The 15,257-nt window shown below is 48.3% G+C and overlaps 1 protein-coding gene across 2 annotated transcripts in view; it reads right to left on the reverse strand.

Annotated features, from left to right (window-relative positions):
* NOD1 (nucleotide binding oligomerization domain containing 1) overlaps nucleotides 1-15,257 on the reverse strand; it is a 57,642-nt gene that overhangs the window by 24,134 nt on the left and 18,251 nt on the right. For both annotated transcript variants that reach the window (XM_087429179.1, XM_087429186.1), the window contains exons 2-5: nucleotides 10,237-10,557; nucleotides 8,981-9,155; nucleotides 4,212-6,033; nucleotides 756-839 (exon numbers count right to left, since the gene is read on the reverse strand). In XM_087429179.1, the coding sequence (XP_087285305.1) occupies nucleotides 756-839; nucleotides 4,212-6,033; nucleotides 8,981-9,155; nucleotides 10,237-10,437 (2,282 nt within the window). In that variant the 5' untranslated portion in view covers nucleotides 10,438-10,557. The remainder of the gene's footprint in view (nucleotides 1-755; nucleotides 840-4,211; nucleotides 6,034-8,980; nucleotides 9,156-10,236; nucleotides 10,558-15,257) is intronic.

Here is a 15,257-nt window from a genome sequence, read left to right on the forward strand (position 1 = left end):
TCCCGAGCTGAAGCGCAGCCTGCGATCATGTGCTTCACTGTCCTCCTTTCACAGCTGTGGAAACTGAGGCCCAAAGAAGCTGACCGACTGGCTCCCGCTTACAGAGTCAAGAGTGGTCGCGGGGCTGGCTGGCTGGGCCCACAATCCCTTACCTCAAACTCCAAAATCCCCAAGGCTCTGAAAACCCCAACTTTCTCATAACTATGTTAGCAACTGATGTGCAGCTATTTATGTTCTTTATCCCACTTGCTTTGAATATTCATACACTTTGCTGCAGAAACAGTAAAGTGTTTGAAAATGGGCCATTGCCCTAGACCCCATGGGTCATGTCACTACAATGTAGCACGTACACTGAATTCTGATCCATGTCTTGCCCTAAGGGTTCTGGAGGAGGGGCCATGGACCCACAGTCGTGAAGTCTAATATATAAACAGTATTCTAACGTTTATAAACACATCCCCACAGTCTCTCCCTGCCTCCTCCAGTCACCACTTGTAAAACTACTTGCCTACACTAGGATCCCAGTTACACAGTGAGGAGGCTGAGGCTGGCAACATTTCCTGACTGTACAAAGAGTGGGTTGCTGGCCGAGCCAAGAGTAGAACCCAGGACTCCTGCCTGGCTCCCAGTCCAGTGCTCTTCCTGGTGCCCCTGGCCATCGGTCTCAACCACCCAGTGACCCACATGCACGGCAATTTCCTGCTGCCCTGTGTTATCACCACGTAGCAGGCCCTGCGTTCTTGAGAAATACGTACCCTAAATACGTCAAAATTTTGTATTTGGTCAGCTCTTCCTGTAGCACCTTTACTCCACTGTCAGTGATCTGGTTTACGCTGAGTCTGAAACAAAACAGCAAAGAAAGATACAAATCAGAGCAGCTGCTCACTACGAAGGAGCATTAATTCCACAAGGATCCAGAAGCCTACAGGTCCTGGAGTTTTCCTTGCTATAGATGCTCCCTGGGAGAATGGCCATGGCAGTCAGCCAAACAGCCCCTAAAAAGCCTGGTCAGCATGGGGCCGACAGACCCACCCAGAACCAGCCCATGGGTGAGACTACAGCATGGCCCTGATTCAACACAACAGCTATGAGGGACACATGAAGGACACGTGAGGACAGCCACCTCTGATATTCTGCATTTGTGGGTGGCCTGCATGTCAGCCAGACCTCTGTGTGATTCCCACTGCACAGCGGGGGCCATGGGATCTGGAAACGTGGAGTTCATTTTAGTGGTTACGAGGCTGGGGGAAGGAACGCTCCACCATCAGACCAGAGATGTTAGGTGTCCTGCAAAAGGCAGGACAGTCCCCACACGAAATGTCCCACACGCGATGCCAACAGCCTCCCCATCTGGAAACGGGCTAAACCTGACTTGCCACCTGAAAAGGTGTCAAGGGAGACTGCTCACGTGGTGTGGCTCTGTGTGGGAAAGTGCCATGGGCAATGGAGAAATGACCAGCCATGAGCAGAGGAGGCAGATCTCGGCAACCATACTCTCCAGCTCCTCTGTAATGCAAATACCGCCTCAGCAGGCCGGGCTTAGAGAGCGGGGCAGGGAAAGAGGGCCTCGGGCTGATGGAGACCTCCTGGACCAGGCCAGCTGCACGCTGGAATTGTGTTGTGAGATCCCTGCACTAGCGGGATATTTTGATGTGGCTAAAATGTGAAATGATTCTTTACCACTAAGTAATCTCTATAACAAACTACTCTGATCATCTCAATCCTCCACTCCGTCATTTAGGTGAAGCTGCAGGACAGCATAAGGCTCAGGATGGATGGGCGTGAGGGATGAGGCGAGGGTCACGGGTTGGGTGAGGTAATGGACCAGGGGTCAGCAAACTTTTCCTGTAAAGGGCTAGATAGCAAATATTTTAGGCTCTGTGGGCCATAGGGTCTCTACTGCAACTACTCAACTCTTGTGGGAAGCAGCCAATATGTAAACGAATGAGTGTGGCTGTGTTCCAATAAAACTTTACCTATAAATATAAGCCGTGGGCCAAATTGGGCCCACAAGCTGACCTCTGTAATAAGTAAAAGGCTGAACAGGCAAAAGCTTGATTTTTAGGCCACATCAAAATGATCAAGTCAGACACTCTGGACCCCTGCCCCCACAGTACTCACCTTGGTGCTGGGGCACAGTGTGTACATACACTGTATGGCCATCCTAGGGTGGCAGAGGCTACTAGTCACTCTCAATATCTATACTCGCTTAGAAATAGAATCCCCCATTTTTCAGTTGGGCATGTGTAATTAAGTTCTGCCCAGTGAAATCTAAGCAGAAGTCTTATTAGCAATAGCTGAGAAGTCTTCTTAAAAGAATGGAGTGTGTCCTTCTTTGCCCTTCCTTCTTCCTGGTGGCTAAAATGTCAACTGAATGGCTGGAGCTTGAGTAGCCATCTTGAGCCAAGAAGTGGAAGTCAGGTAGAGAGGACAGCAGGGCAGCAAGGCAGAAGAGAGCCTGGGCTCTGATGGGCATGGAGGCACCACAACGGCCCTGAACTGCCCTCCTCTAGACTTTTGCATGAGAGACAAATAAGCTTGTAACTTATCTAAGCCACCAATATTTTAAGTTTGCTCTAACTCTCAGCTGAAACTAATCCTAACTGATGTTCTCAGGGAGCTCAAAACGCCCATTTCCTCCTGCTTTCTCCTTCACTGGTGGGGAGGAAAACTTCCCTTGGGGAGAGCTGGCTGGGGCAGGACCACCACATTGGTGTACTCCATCCTATGAGACGAGCACAGGGAGTCACTGAGAGTGAGACTGCCCAAGGCCGCGGACGGAGAGGTGCTGGCTGAGAGCCCAGAGAATAGACTCCAGGCTTTCTAACGCCTAGGCTAGGGCAGCCTGGGGCTCCCTACATTCCACTGTCGCCACACAATTCACACTCTGGCACTGGTGTAACGGGTACCTAGAATCAGTTTTAAATCCCCTCTGCTCTTCAGAAATGCATGAGCCAAGTAAGGGAGAACTGAAACCCCCGTAAAGATTTACAAGGTATACTTTATACAGGAAATGCTAATAGAAGAAAGCAGACTGGCCTCTCGTTCCTCTAAACCATCAAACAGGAAACTAAATAAGAGTCAGCATTCTTTACTGAGATCCCTGGCAGCTCAGGGCTGCTGGCTTTGATCATGGAAACTAATGCCAATGAAGGGCTTCAGAACAGGCGTCCCCAAGATGTGCCACTTTGGCATGTGGAATATTTTGAGCTAAAGGCAACTGATACCCTGTGGGCTCAAGAGAAACTTTTACCTCTCCCTTAGAGAATTTAAATTTGGGGCCTTGCCCATAATAAGAGTTATTACCAGAAATAAATTTTTATGACCTATCTGTATGGCAGGGCAAACCTCTAATTACTGAACCTCTGCTCTTTTTATTGTCCTGTGACTTATCTTCCTCCCCTCTGAAGCTTCAGACCCCTATCCCATTCCTTAGCTCAAGATGGTATAAATACCTCACTTTACCTTTTTGTCTCTGACCCTCTCATGTATGTGGGGTTCCTGTACATACGAAGTTAAATTTGATTTTCTCCTGTTAATCTGTCTCATGTCAATTTAATTCTTAGACCAGACAGAAGAACCTAAAAGGGTAAAGTAAAATTTCTTCCTCCCCCACACTAATTAGCACAAAGTCTGCTTTTTCTGCAGTCATTAAAACTTCTATGTACCAGAAACTTTTCATGGGCTATCTCTGAGCCTCACATGAATTTCAAAAGGTAGGTTCTTTATGATTCTGGATCCACCATGGCCCAGCTGGGTGACCTTGAGCAACTTATTAACTTCTCTGTGCCTCCACTTCCTCATTTGCCAAAATGGAGATAATAACAGTACCTGCCTTACAGGGTTGGTAAGGGGATTAAATCAGGTAATATTTGTATTGCATATCACCCATTCTCAATAAATGCTGGTTGTTATTACTGTAATTGCTAGGATATGAACGTCTCCTTTTTCCAGATGAGGACACTGAGGCTCAGAGAGGTTAAGCAACTTATTTGAGGACACTCAGCTGGGGCTGATCCAGGTCTGCCTGACTTTGAAGGTTTGTTCCTTGCCCTCTGCCACCCTGAGAAAGAAGGTTGGATGTTCCAAGACCAGTGGTCACAAGTCCTGGGGTAATCCAGGAGATCCCGCTCCACGATGCTAGTGCTGGAGTGCCCCGAGCCTGGCCCACCCTGGCCCCGCTGGCTGCTCCCTGAGCCTGGCGGCCTCACCTGAGGATGGTGAGACGGCTGAAGCAGGGCTGCAGTTCCCGCACGCCGTAGTCGTTGAGATTGTTGTTGTCCAGGTCGAGGGCCAGCCGCTTGCGGAAGTGGTGCAGGACAAAGGAGAGGGCGCTGCAGTCGGCCGAGCAGGCGTTGCAGTAGGTCAGCTTGAGGTAGTTGGCACAGATGCCCCTGGCCGCCAGCCGCCCCACCTTCTCGCTCTGCGTCTCATAGATGCAGCGCAGCATCCAGATGAAGGTGGGCATGGCCTGCACCTGGTTGAAGCCCCCACTCTGAAGGCGGGGCAGGTTCTTCAGGTGGGACCGCAGGCTGGCGAACAGGTGTGCGCACAGGGCCTTGCGCTTTCTCCGCAGGACGGCGGTGGGCACCAGGTGCCGCAGGAGCTTCTGTTTGGCTTTGGACAACAGCCCGCACAGGAAGAGGTTGGTGAAGTGAAAGTGGTCCTTGTTCTTGAAGGGGTCTTCCCCCACCAAGCCGCTACCCCCCAGGCACTGGAAAGGGAGGAAGGGGGTGTAGCAGGACGCTGCTGCCTCCCCAGGAGGCGCCCACTCCTGGAAGAACCTGAGCAGCTCCCGAGTGCCCACCCTGTCGTCCACCACGAGAAAGAAGGCAGTAAAGAAGGACTGGAGGGTGATGTGGAAAAACTCGTAGGACTGCCGGTCGCCTCCGAGGCCCAGCTCTGGCACCGCCCGCAGGAAGCCCAGCTGCAGGTCTCCCTCCTGCATTTCGGAGGCCTGCACCTCCTCCTGGCTGAAGACAAAGAGGTTCTTCTCCATGCCCCAGTGGGCCACTTGCCCCAGCGAGTGCAGGGTGCCCCGGCCAGCGTGGAAGGCCTCTGACTGGCTCCGCGTGTTCCGCTGCACCAGGCTGGTGGGCTGTGTCCGGTTCAGGTGGACCTCAGTGACCAGCAGGAAGATGTCCGTCAGCGTCACCGTGCAGTCAGGCAGCTGCAGGGAGCTGTCGAAGGCACTGTGGAAGTGCTGGAAACACCGGAAGATGATCCAGCAAAAGAGGGGCACGGCGCACAGGCTGCAGAGGTTGGGGTTGGCTTCCAGCTGTTCCAACAGGTGGTCCTGCATGGCCCGGTCGGGGAACATCCTCTTGGCGTAGGCCCGCAGGTGGCTGGGGGAGAAGCCCAGCAGAAGCACCTTCTTCCGAAGGAGCTGGCGCGGGATCTCGATGCCCGTGCGGGCCGTGAGCAGCTTGCTGGCCCCCTTGAGCAGCTTCCCACTGAGCAAGCTGGCCAGCAGGACCAGGGGGTGGGCAGGCGCCCAGGGGGAGGAGGAGTCAGGCACGCTGCTCAGGTCAAAGTCTGAGTGGAGCTCGTCCAGGCCGTCGAAGGTGAAGAGGGCCGTGTGGGGAAAGCGCAGCAGGAAGGCGAACACCTCCTCGGGGTCCTGCTCCGGGTAGCAGTAATGCTTGAAGAGCAGGTCCTGCAGACACAGTGTGTCGCTCTCCTTGAAGCAGCTGAACATGCGGCAGCGGAAGTGGAAGAAGAACTTGAACCCCGCGTCCAGCTGGCCGGTGGCCCAGAGGCCCTGCAGCCGCTGCAGCAGCATGGACTTGCCCACGCCGGCGTCGCCAAAGACAAAGATGGTCTCGCCCTGCTCATTGAGGATTCCCGTGGTGTGGTCCAGGAGGCAGGCCAGGCTGCCCAGCCTGCCCAGGCTCTCGTTGCAGAAGCCAACCAGCTCCATGATGGTGTCCGTGTACATCTCCTCCAGCAGCAGCTCCTCCTTCTGGGCGTAGCACAGGATGAACCTGGAGTCGCGGCCCAGTTGGTGTCGAAGCTTCTGGGTGTACCTGCTCACTGGAGGGAGAGTAATGGCGGGGTCCAGGGAGTGAAGAGCCGGGTGAGAGGTGGAGGCAGAGAGAGAGAGGCAGAGGCAGAGGCAGAAACGGCATCAAACAGGGAGGTCTCAGGAGGAGAAGCAAGCACACAGACAAACACATCCACTGCCTGGACTCTGAGGCCAAGGTCAATGACTCCTCAAATGCAAAGGGCCAGCACTCCAGAATCTGCGGGTCCTCGGGCCTCCACCCCTCTGTCTGACCAGCCAGAGGGCAACAAACTTCACTGAGATCAGCGTCTGAGACAGGCTCCCTTATTCCTCTGTTGTCATTGAGCTCCAGCTATAAACTGAAGCCCCCTCAAACTTGAGGGCCAGGTGCTGCCCCACCTTGCTGCCCCACCACCACCCCAGGGTCCTGTTCAAATAGCTCGAGCCAGGGCCGGCCCCGGGGCTTAGAAGTTAAGTGCGTGCGCTCCGCTACTGGCAGCCCGGGTTCAGATCCCAGGCGCGCACTGACGCACCGCTTCTCTGGCCATGCTGAGGCTGCGTCCCACATACAGCAACTAGAAGGATGTGCAACTATGACATACAACTATCTACTGGGGCTTTGGGGGAGAAAAAAAAAAAAAGGAGGAGGATTGGCAATAGATGTTAGCTCAGAGCTGGTCTTCCTCAGCAAAAAGAGGAGGATTAGCACGGATGTTAGCTCAGGGCTGATCTTCCTCACAAAAACAAACAAACAAACAAACAAACAAAACCAAATAGCTGGAGCCAGTTCCCACTGAACTGCGTATTGCTGAGAAGGAAACGGCCCTAACCTTTCTTTTGCTTATTACACTGCTCTTAAAGCAACAGGTAGTCTCTTGGCGATAAGATACAACATTCGACATTAACCTGCCTCTTGGCGATAAGATACAACATTCGACATCAACCTGCCTCATCTAAAACACCACAACTGAGTAAACTAAGATGAAAACCAGCCTTCTTATACTCTGCAGAGCACACCAGCCCTGCTCCCAAGCTGAGGCCTGGGGATCACTGTTGCTTAGCACATGGCCCAGGCTGAGCTCTGTGCCTGCGTGCAGGGGCATTAACGCATTACCGTGCTTACGTGGGCGCCACACCCTCAGCAAACCTGAGCTACAAAATGGAAGGGAGGTGGTCCTTCCCCAAGCAAAAGAGGTTCTATGAACTCCTTTACAATCATTTCTGGATTTTAATTATAATTCAATTAACAAAAATTAGACACACATGCACATTTCCAGATTCATCTATAACCCTTTCCCATCAACTTAGTCCAATCTGGTTGTCTGCTTACAAGTTGTAAAGTTGATTATATTTTTTACCATTTTATTAAGGCATAATTTACATACTATAAAATTCAGCTATTTCATAATAGACATTGTGTACTAGTCAATGACTTTTAGTAAATTTACAAAGTTACCCAAACATCACTACAATCTAGTTCTAGAACGTCTCCATCATAAGCACATTTGCAGCCAATCCCTGCCCCTACCCCTGGCCTATGCAGCTGCTCATCTGCTTTCGGTCTCTGTAAATTTGCTTTTATTTATTTATTTTGTGAGAAACATTAGCCCTGAGCTAACATCTATTGCCAATCCTCCTCTTTTTGCTGAGGAAGACTGGCCCTGGGCTAACATCCATGCCCACCTTCCTCTACTTTATATGGGACACCTGCCACAGCATGGTTGACAAGTGGTGCATAGGTCTGCACCCGGGATCCGAACCTGTGCACCCCGGGCCGCCAAAGCAGAGCAAGTGAACTTAACCACTACGCCACCAGGCTGGCCCCTCCATCAATTTGCTTTTTCTGGACATTTCATGTAAATGGAATCATACAATACGTAGTATTTCACACCTGGCTTCTCGTAGAGTGAATTATACTTTAAAGGCTATTAAAGCAGCTGGCTGAAGGAACCAGTGGGGAAGTCTTTTGAAAGAACTATCCATTGTGGGAATATTTTCCTTTTTATGGGGGAAGGAAACAGTGTGGCGGGAAGAAGCAGCAAGAGCAAGAAGCTAACAAAGGCCGGCGGGTGTCTGCTGGGGCCGCAGGAGCGAGAGCTGGGCCCTCACACTGCCAGTTGGCCGGGTCTCCTCTAAATACACACCTGACTAGCTGGGACACTGTCCTTTGTTTCTGTTTTCAAGGTCAAACTGGATTCTTTAAAAATCAGAGTTTGTGACCTTGGGGCTGGTATGTTGCCCACAGAGTGGAGGGAGCTCAAGCAGATAGAAGACTGCCGGCCCCCAGACCAGATCGTGGCCCCAGTGACGTGCACTCACAGCATCTTGAACTGCATTCTCCTTATCACCACGTGCAATTATATATTCATATGATTCTTTACTGTTGGGCTCCTGCATTAGCCTCTGACCTCCCTGAGGGCAGGAATAATATCTGGGTCCCCAATGCACCCCTGGCATCCAGCACGGTGCCTTGGCATATGGTGGGTACATCATAAGTACCTGTTGAACTAATCAGTCAGCTCATGGGGTGCCCTGGTGCTTTGGAAATAACGACTGGCATCCAGGGCTGATAGAAAAATACTTTGCCTAGAATCAAATTTGGTAAGATTTTAAAAAGGAAAAAAAAATGTAACCTTGAATTTGTGCAACCATTGAAATGTCTACTTATGTCAGAATAGGAAGTAAGCAAGAGGTCAGAACAGAGACTATTCCCACACTTCCACGGGCGCCTATATACATCAGACCAGGTACATGTGGTCAGTACAATCACAGGCCCCTGGGCTACACTTAGGTAACAGGGACGAGCTCTCCTTTTCCAAAAGGAACATAGCACCTGGGCCTGCTGCCTGAGGTGGAATGCAGGGCCGGCCATGGTGGGCCATGCTTTTGTGCCCTGCTGGGCCCACACACTACCGCATTTCCAAACCCCAGGGCCTTGCTTGCTTGGTGGCTGCAGTCCCCCTGGGGCTGACTGACCTGGGTCGGTGTTGACAACAGCTTTGCTCTGAATGAGCTCGGAAGGGGAGAAGCCGATCTCCGACAGCCAAGGCCTGAGGTCCACATATGCATCTGCGAGTTGCTGCAGCACGTACAGGAAGAACTCGGACACCTCCTCGCCCTTGCTCTGTACCAGGTCCAGAATTTTGCGGACCTGGTGGTGACACAAGCATGAGGGTGTTAGGTGGCACTAGGGGTGTCCTCCCACCAGAAGGGCCCGCACGCAGGGCTCTGAGCTCTAACTACAGCCTCAAGCTTGACTGTCCACCCACCTGGCATGAGATGCTACACATTGAAGGCCCAGAGCTGTGCAATGGACCGCCTTAGCAAGAAATAAAACCACACAGCTCTAAGAAACCAGGAGGCTTTCATGACCCTAAAAATTAAAAGGGCAGACTCACAACTAGAGCCGTGCCCACCCCTGGAATTCTCTGTCTCCTTTTCCCTCTTAACCTAATATTACTGCTCTCCAGGAATGAGTGCTGAGGGGAGAAAGTCACCCCTGAGGCACAATGAGGTGGGTGCAGGGCCATACAGCGAGGGGATAACAGACCCCATGTAAGTTATCCTTTAAAAACGGCTTTATGTGTTATTAAAAAGGCAGGAAAAAGATCACATGAGTATGCTACTGCAGCACCTCCCCCAGAAACCCTTCTGGAGGTTTCCTCTGAGCCCAGCAGGACCACATTACAAACAAGCTCTGTCACACCTCTAACCAACAAGGAGTTGTTGGTCTCGCCAGTTCTATTTTTCAGGAGATGACACATAGCTGAGATGAAACTACGGGCTGTTGAGACTTCCCACAGTGGGGGGTGGAAAGTCTTTTTCTGGACCCAGCTTGGGATGCAGTCATTCCCCAACCAGAGTCTGAGCCAGCAGGGGGCAGCTCTCGAGTTTAAAGGCACTGAACGAATAGCGCTGCTAGTGTTTTATGCTCATTTTCTTTTCCCTCTTACTAATTTAAAGTGAACTGAAAAACGAGTTGTTTAGGAACAAATACATGCAGCAAGGAGAGCTGAGAGGTAAGAGGAGTTTGCTCTCGACGTGAACACAGAAGTAAAATACATAACTGTGTAAATAGCTGGTAACTCAAGTGTTATACTCTATCAATGACCCCAATGGGAAACTCTGCCCAATGTACTAAACTCCCAAAGCGCCTTATTCAGGCCACATGGGAGAAGCCCCTCTGGCTATGAAGGCTCGCATGCTGCCAGTTCCGATCCCTGCCCTGGCACCTTGTCGGGCAGCGTGGGGCAGGCACCCACGATCTCTGCGTCCTCGGCCGAGAAGTAGTCATTCTTCAGCAAGTTGTCCACCAGACACTGAGTGTTGCGGATGTGAGTGACCAGAAGCTCCCGGTTGATTTTCAACAAGTTAATGTGGGACTGAGACTCTGACGGGATAATTTCCATCTCACCGTAGCCCTGCTTTTCCATGGTTAAAGGAGCAAGCCGCTACTTTTCCCGAATTCATCTTTGGCTGCATGTGTCTTCCTGGCAGAAGGGCAGTCAGGATCCAGGGCCGGCCCTCAAGGCCCCTGCCTCTCAGTGCAGCCGCTGAAGAGACAAATGAAATCATCAACAAAATAAGAGCCATGGAAACATTCCTCCCCCTCCCTTTGGTCCTGGAATTTCTCTAGTTAGAGCAGGAAGGGGTCATGCTTAAGACATTGATCTGAGATACAGTAAAGAAAAAAATCTTAATTTAATTGCTTCTGCTCCTGGGTTACATTGCTAGGGTAGACGACCAGAGGTAGACAACTCTTTTGTTCAGCAACACTTCTTAATTATTATTATTATTTTTTTAAAAAAACAAAAGTGTGCCTCAACCCTAGACTGGGATAGAGATGGAAAGATATATTATTTTGCATAATTAGGCTAATTGGGATTGGAGGTTTCCGCATATCCTAAGAGGGGAGAGGGCCAGAATTGGGAGCAGAGGAACTGTGGGAGTTGGTAGGAGAGAGGGTCTGAGCACAAAATGGCCTGAGGAGAGAGGCAGTCAGCATGAAGTCTGCTGTGGTAGCCAGAGCCCAGGAACCTGGGAAGAGTGACGTCTCAGTCATGATCCTCTATTCTGGAAGCCCCGCTCCACTGTTCCTTATACCTTCGGCAAAGTCTGTTATATACAAGCATCCTGGGGAATGAAGGAGGAGCGCTGGCCGTGTGTGGCGTGAAGCAGGACAGAGGGGGGGCAAGAGCAGAAGGGGGAGGTGACGTGGACTTCCAAGCGGTAGGTGACCAGGAGATGCCACCTCCTTGGAAGTCCTGGAAAGCCTTGTGCACGTGCCGAACTTCCCGTCTGGGTGGGAACAGAGGCCCAAGCTATTTTACGTGGGTATAAACAATAGCTTGGGTTCATCAGAGTTACCCCCAAATTGCACTGATTGCTTTCATATAGCATAAGATCCTTGAGCCACTTCTCCAGTCATTCTTGTGTATATAAAATAGATCATAATTCTGGAAGTAGAAAGGCCTTGAACTGGCCACTTAGTCCTTCACCTAGGTGGGAAAACCCACACGTTCCAGAAAGATAGTTTTAAAATTTTTTTGTAGAGCTCCAAAAAAAAAATATTCATAGACCTCTAAACACTGTCAGCATCATTAATGTGTGTTTCATAAGCCCACGTCTGTTAACATTCAAGCGCAGTGGTTCTCAATACTTTTTTCCACCAGGTCACACATGAATCTCCTGCTCTTTGACATGCTTCCATTTCTTCTTCTGTTACCCATCAAGTTGCTAAACACTGCAAGCTGTATAAAGATGCTCAGCGGGACCCTATACAATAACTTTCCTTTTATGATCTGAGTGACTGAGCAAGAGACAGACAGTACAATTTAACATTCTAAGAAACAGAAGGGCAAGAGATCCTTACCAAACAGAATTTAAAGGGATGAAAATGGTTGGTTAGTTACTATTCCACTAAAATTGTGCTAATCTATTAGATGCTAATTCAGCCTTTTCTATTGTGGTCAATTCTATGATCCACTTTAGGATCCATAGCTTTAGAAAACTGGTTCTGTTAAGGGATACTAGTTGATAATATTAAATTTAAGTCGGTGGTTAATAATACCTTTTTAAGTTTCTGGTATCATTTTTTGAAGTAAGTCAGAATATTTTAAAACAACATTCACTTCTTAAATATTCAGTTTCCAATTTCTTTCTGGAAAATCAAAGAAAAGAAAGGTTTCTTTGAAAATTCTACTATAACGAATGGTGAACAAATGAATGAAATTGGCAAGAGGATAATTTTTAAATCCAGGACTCTAGAATCTCAGAGTACTCTCTGTACCTTCTTTCTCTAGGACAGTGTGTTCTAAATGTCAGTCATTCAGGCAACATAGTCACGGTTGGGTTTTTTTTAGCCATAAGTGAGTCCCACAGTGCTGCCTGGAAAGGTTCTAGGTCCAAGGCCTGTTTTCTCTTAGAAGCATTTGAGAAGTGTTAAAGACATTGTAGCACAAAATTGAGACTTTCTCTTTAAGATAATCCTAAATCCGAGAGAACTGGCAAGGGAACTACCTTCCCACTTCATGATTCAGTGTTTCTTCATGCCATGGCTCCATTTAGAGGGCGTGGGAGGGTGTTACAATTCATCCCTCCTCTCCTAATCCTCATCTGTCTACAATGAGGTTCTCGTTTTAGTCACAGCTCCTGTCTCTTCCAAGCCTGTGATTCCCACAAAACCAGTGACTTTTCTTCCCAGCCTTTCTCCATAATACCCCCACAGACATCTCCACTTCTTGCCATCAAAGGCAGAAACTTAAGGAAAGTCTCCTGATTTATGGCCACCTAAGCAAAGAATTACACGTCAGCCAGCTGGCAAGAAGGCTGTTGTTTTGTAACTTCCAAAGCCCTGGTTTGAGATTTAATCAGATTTGCAGTTAGCTCAATTCAGCAGGAATTTAACAAGATGTGGATGGCAGAAGAGAAAACAGAATCCAGGGATGGACCAGATCTACGTCATGGGACACCATAGAGAAATTCAGTTTATGGGCATCTGGTTACGAGAAACACTAAAGAGAGCCAGGGATCTCTTGGCCCTGAGGGGGATCCTTTCCTCACCTGCTAAAGGGTAGGTCTGGCTGGTGAAGAGGGTCTGACCTGCACTTTCAGGCAAACAGGAGACCAAGGTTGGGCCACAGTCAGGTTTGGGGAGCTGGGCCTGCTCTAATGGGTGGGCTCTCCCGGGGCAGTGTTTCAGAGCAGTGAGGACTGAAGTTGGAGACCCTGGTGGGGAAGCTCCAAGAAACAACCAAAGACAACATCAAGCCAGGGGAGGCGGCCAGAAAACAAGATGCACAGAAGAAGAAAAGATGGAAAACCAAGCAGAGAGACGAAGTCAAAAAGATCAGGGGAGTCAAAGGCAAGTGGGGTATAGCCTGTTGGCGAGGAGGGAGGGGGCCCCTTGGGAGCCTAGGGGGTTAGAGGGCACCCCCACCCACTCCTCTTCTTCCTGGCTTTCTGATCTGCCCTCAGAGAGGTTTGGTTCCCAGGTAAGAGAATCCCAGGGTCAATCCACCTCCTTACGCTCCTTATGGAAATCTGTGCCCACGTCCCATCTTGCAATTTGATCTTCTAAACTAAATATAAATTTGGCACAGCCTCAAAGAGAAGATCCAGGGAAGCTTCTCTGAAGAAAATGAAACACGGATTGGGGGAGGGAAGACAGTCAAAGGAAAAACGAAGTAGAGAGAGAAGAATTCTGTAAGACTACAAAGCAGACTGTTGAATAGAAATAAAATATAAACCACATGTATAATTTAAAATTTTCTAATAACCACCTTAATAAAGTAAAAACAAACAAATGAAATTAATTTTAAAAATATATTTCATTTAACCCAATGTATTCAATATATTATTTCAATATGTAATCAATATAATATCAGTGACATATTTTACATTCATTTTTTTCATACTAAGGCTTTGAAATTCGGTGTGTATTTTATACTGACAGCCCACCTCAATTTGGACCAACCACTTTTCAAGTACTCAATAGCCACACGTGGCCAGTGGCTACTGTACTGGACAGTGCAGCTCTAGAGGAATCACTGCAGGCTGGGGGAGGGAGACACTGAGCTCCTGCCCTGTCCCCTCTTCCTTCTGAAATAGTGATGCCAGGAATGACTCTGAATTGACTTTCTCAGAAAGTCAGTGACATGAGTGGTTAAAAAAGTGAGGTCACTGATAATTCTTCAAACTCAGAAAATAAGTAGGGGACCTACTGGTTTAGAGTTGAGGTAAAATTCCTTCCAACTGCTAGATGTAATTTTGCAGCTCTGTATGCTTACAAAGACAAAAAAATAAGATACAAAAATGCTATTGATAGTATAGTGAGACAGTGACTCTCATACACCACAAGTAGGAATGTACATTGGTGGAAACCTTCTGGAAACCCATTTGACAGTATGTATCAAGAGCCTGTGAAAAGTTTTAATTTAGTAACTTCACATTCTAGAAATCTGCCTTCTGAAAAGATTCAGAGGTTCTGATAGTTTTGTGGGTTGTTTTAAACAAGGGGCTTCCACTTCTAGCTATGATAGAGTAGCTTTTGGCTCCCGTAGAGGCCAACTACAGGTCAACAGATCAACAAATTGGGGTACATTCATACAGGAGAGCACTATTTAACAATAAATAAGAATGAAATACTAATAAAACATAAATGAGTATCACAGATATTATGCTCAGTGAGGGAAACCAGACTCAAAAGAGGACATAGTATATGATTCCATTCATATGACTCTAGAAGTCTGATCTAGAAATCAGAGCAGTGGTGTTCTGGGAAGGGGGAAAGGAGCAGGGGAGAAATTGACTGCACAAAAGAATAAGAGAAATTTCTGGGGAGACAGAAATGTTCTTTATCTTGACTGGAGTGCTATATATATATATCACATATATGTGTGTGTGTATGTATATATATGGATACCTATATACATATATACACACGTACATATATACATATATATGGTTTGTCAAAAATCATCAACTTGTGCACTTAAAATCTGTGAATGTTATTGTATAAAATTATACTTGGATGAAGTTGATTTTTTTTAAGTCAAAGCAAAATACATTTCCAGGTAAATAAAAACTGAGAGACTTTGTTGCCAGCCTAGCTACACTAAAATAAATACTAAATAGAGTTTGTCAGCTTGAAGAAAAATGATCCCAAGACAAAAACAAAATGAGAGCAGCAGAAAGTTTTAATATGTGGGTAAATATAAAAGTGTATTGACCGAACAGAACAATATTGATATCT

Source organism: Ceratotherium simum, chromosome 1 (assembly GCF_057802395.1).
Source record: "Ceratotherium simum simum isolate JZ-2026a chromosome 1, ASM5780239v1, whole genome shotgun sequence".
Taxonomy (NCBI): Eukaryota; Metazoa; Chordata; class Mammalia; order Perissodactyla; family Rhinocerotidae; genus Ceratotherium; species Ceratotherium simum.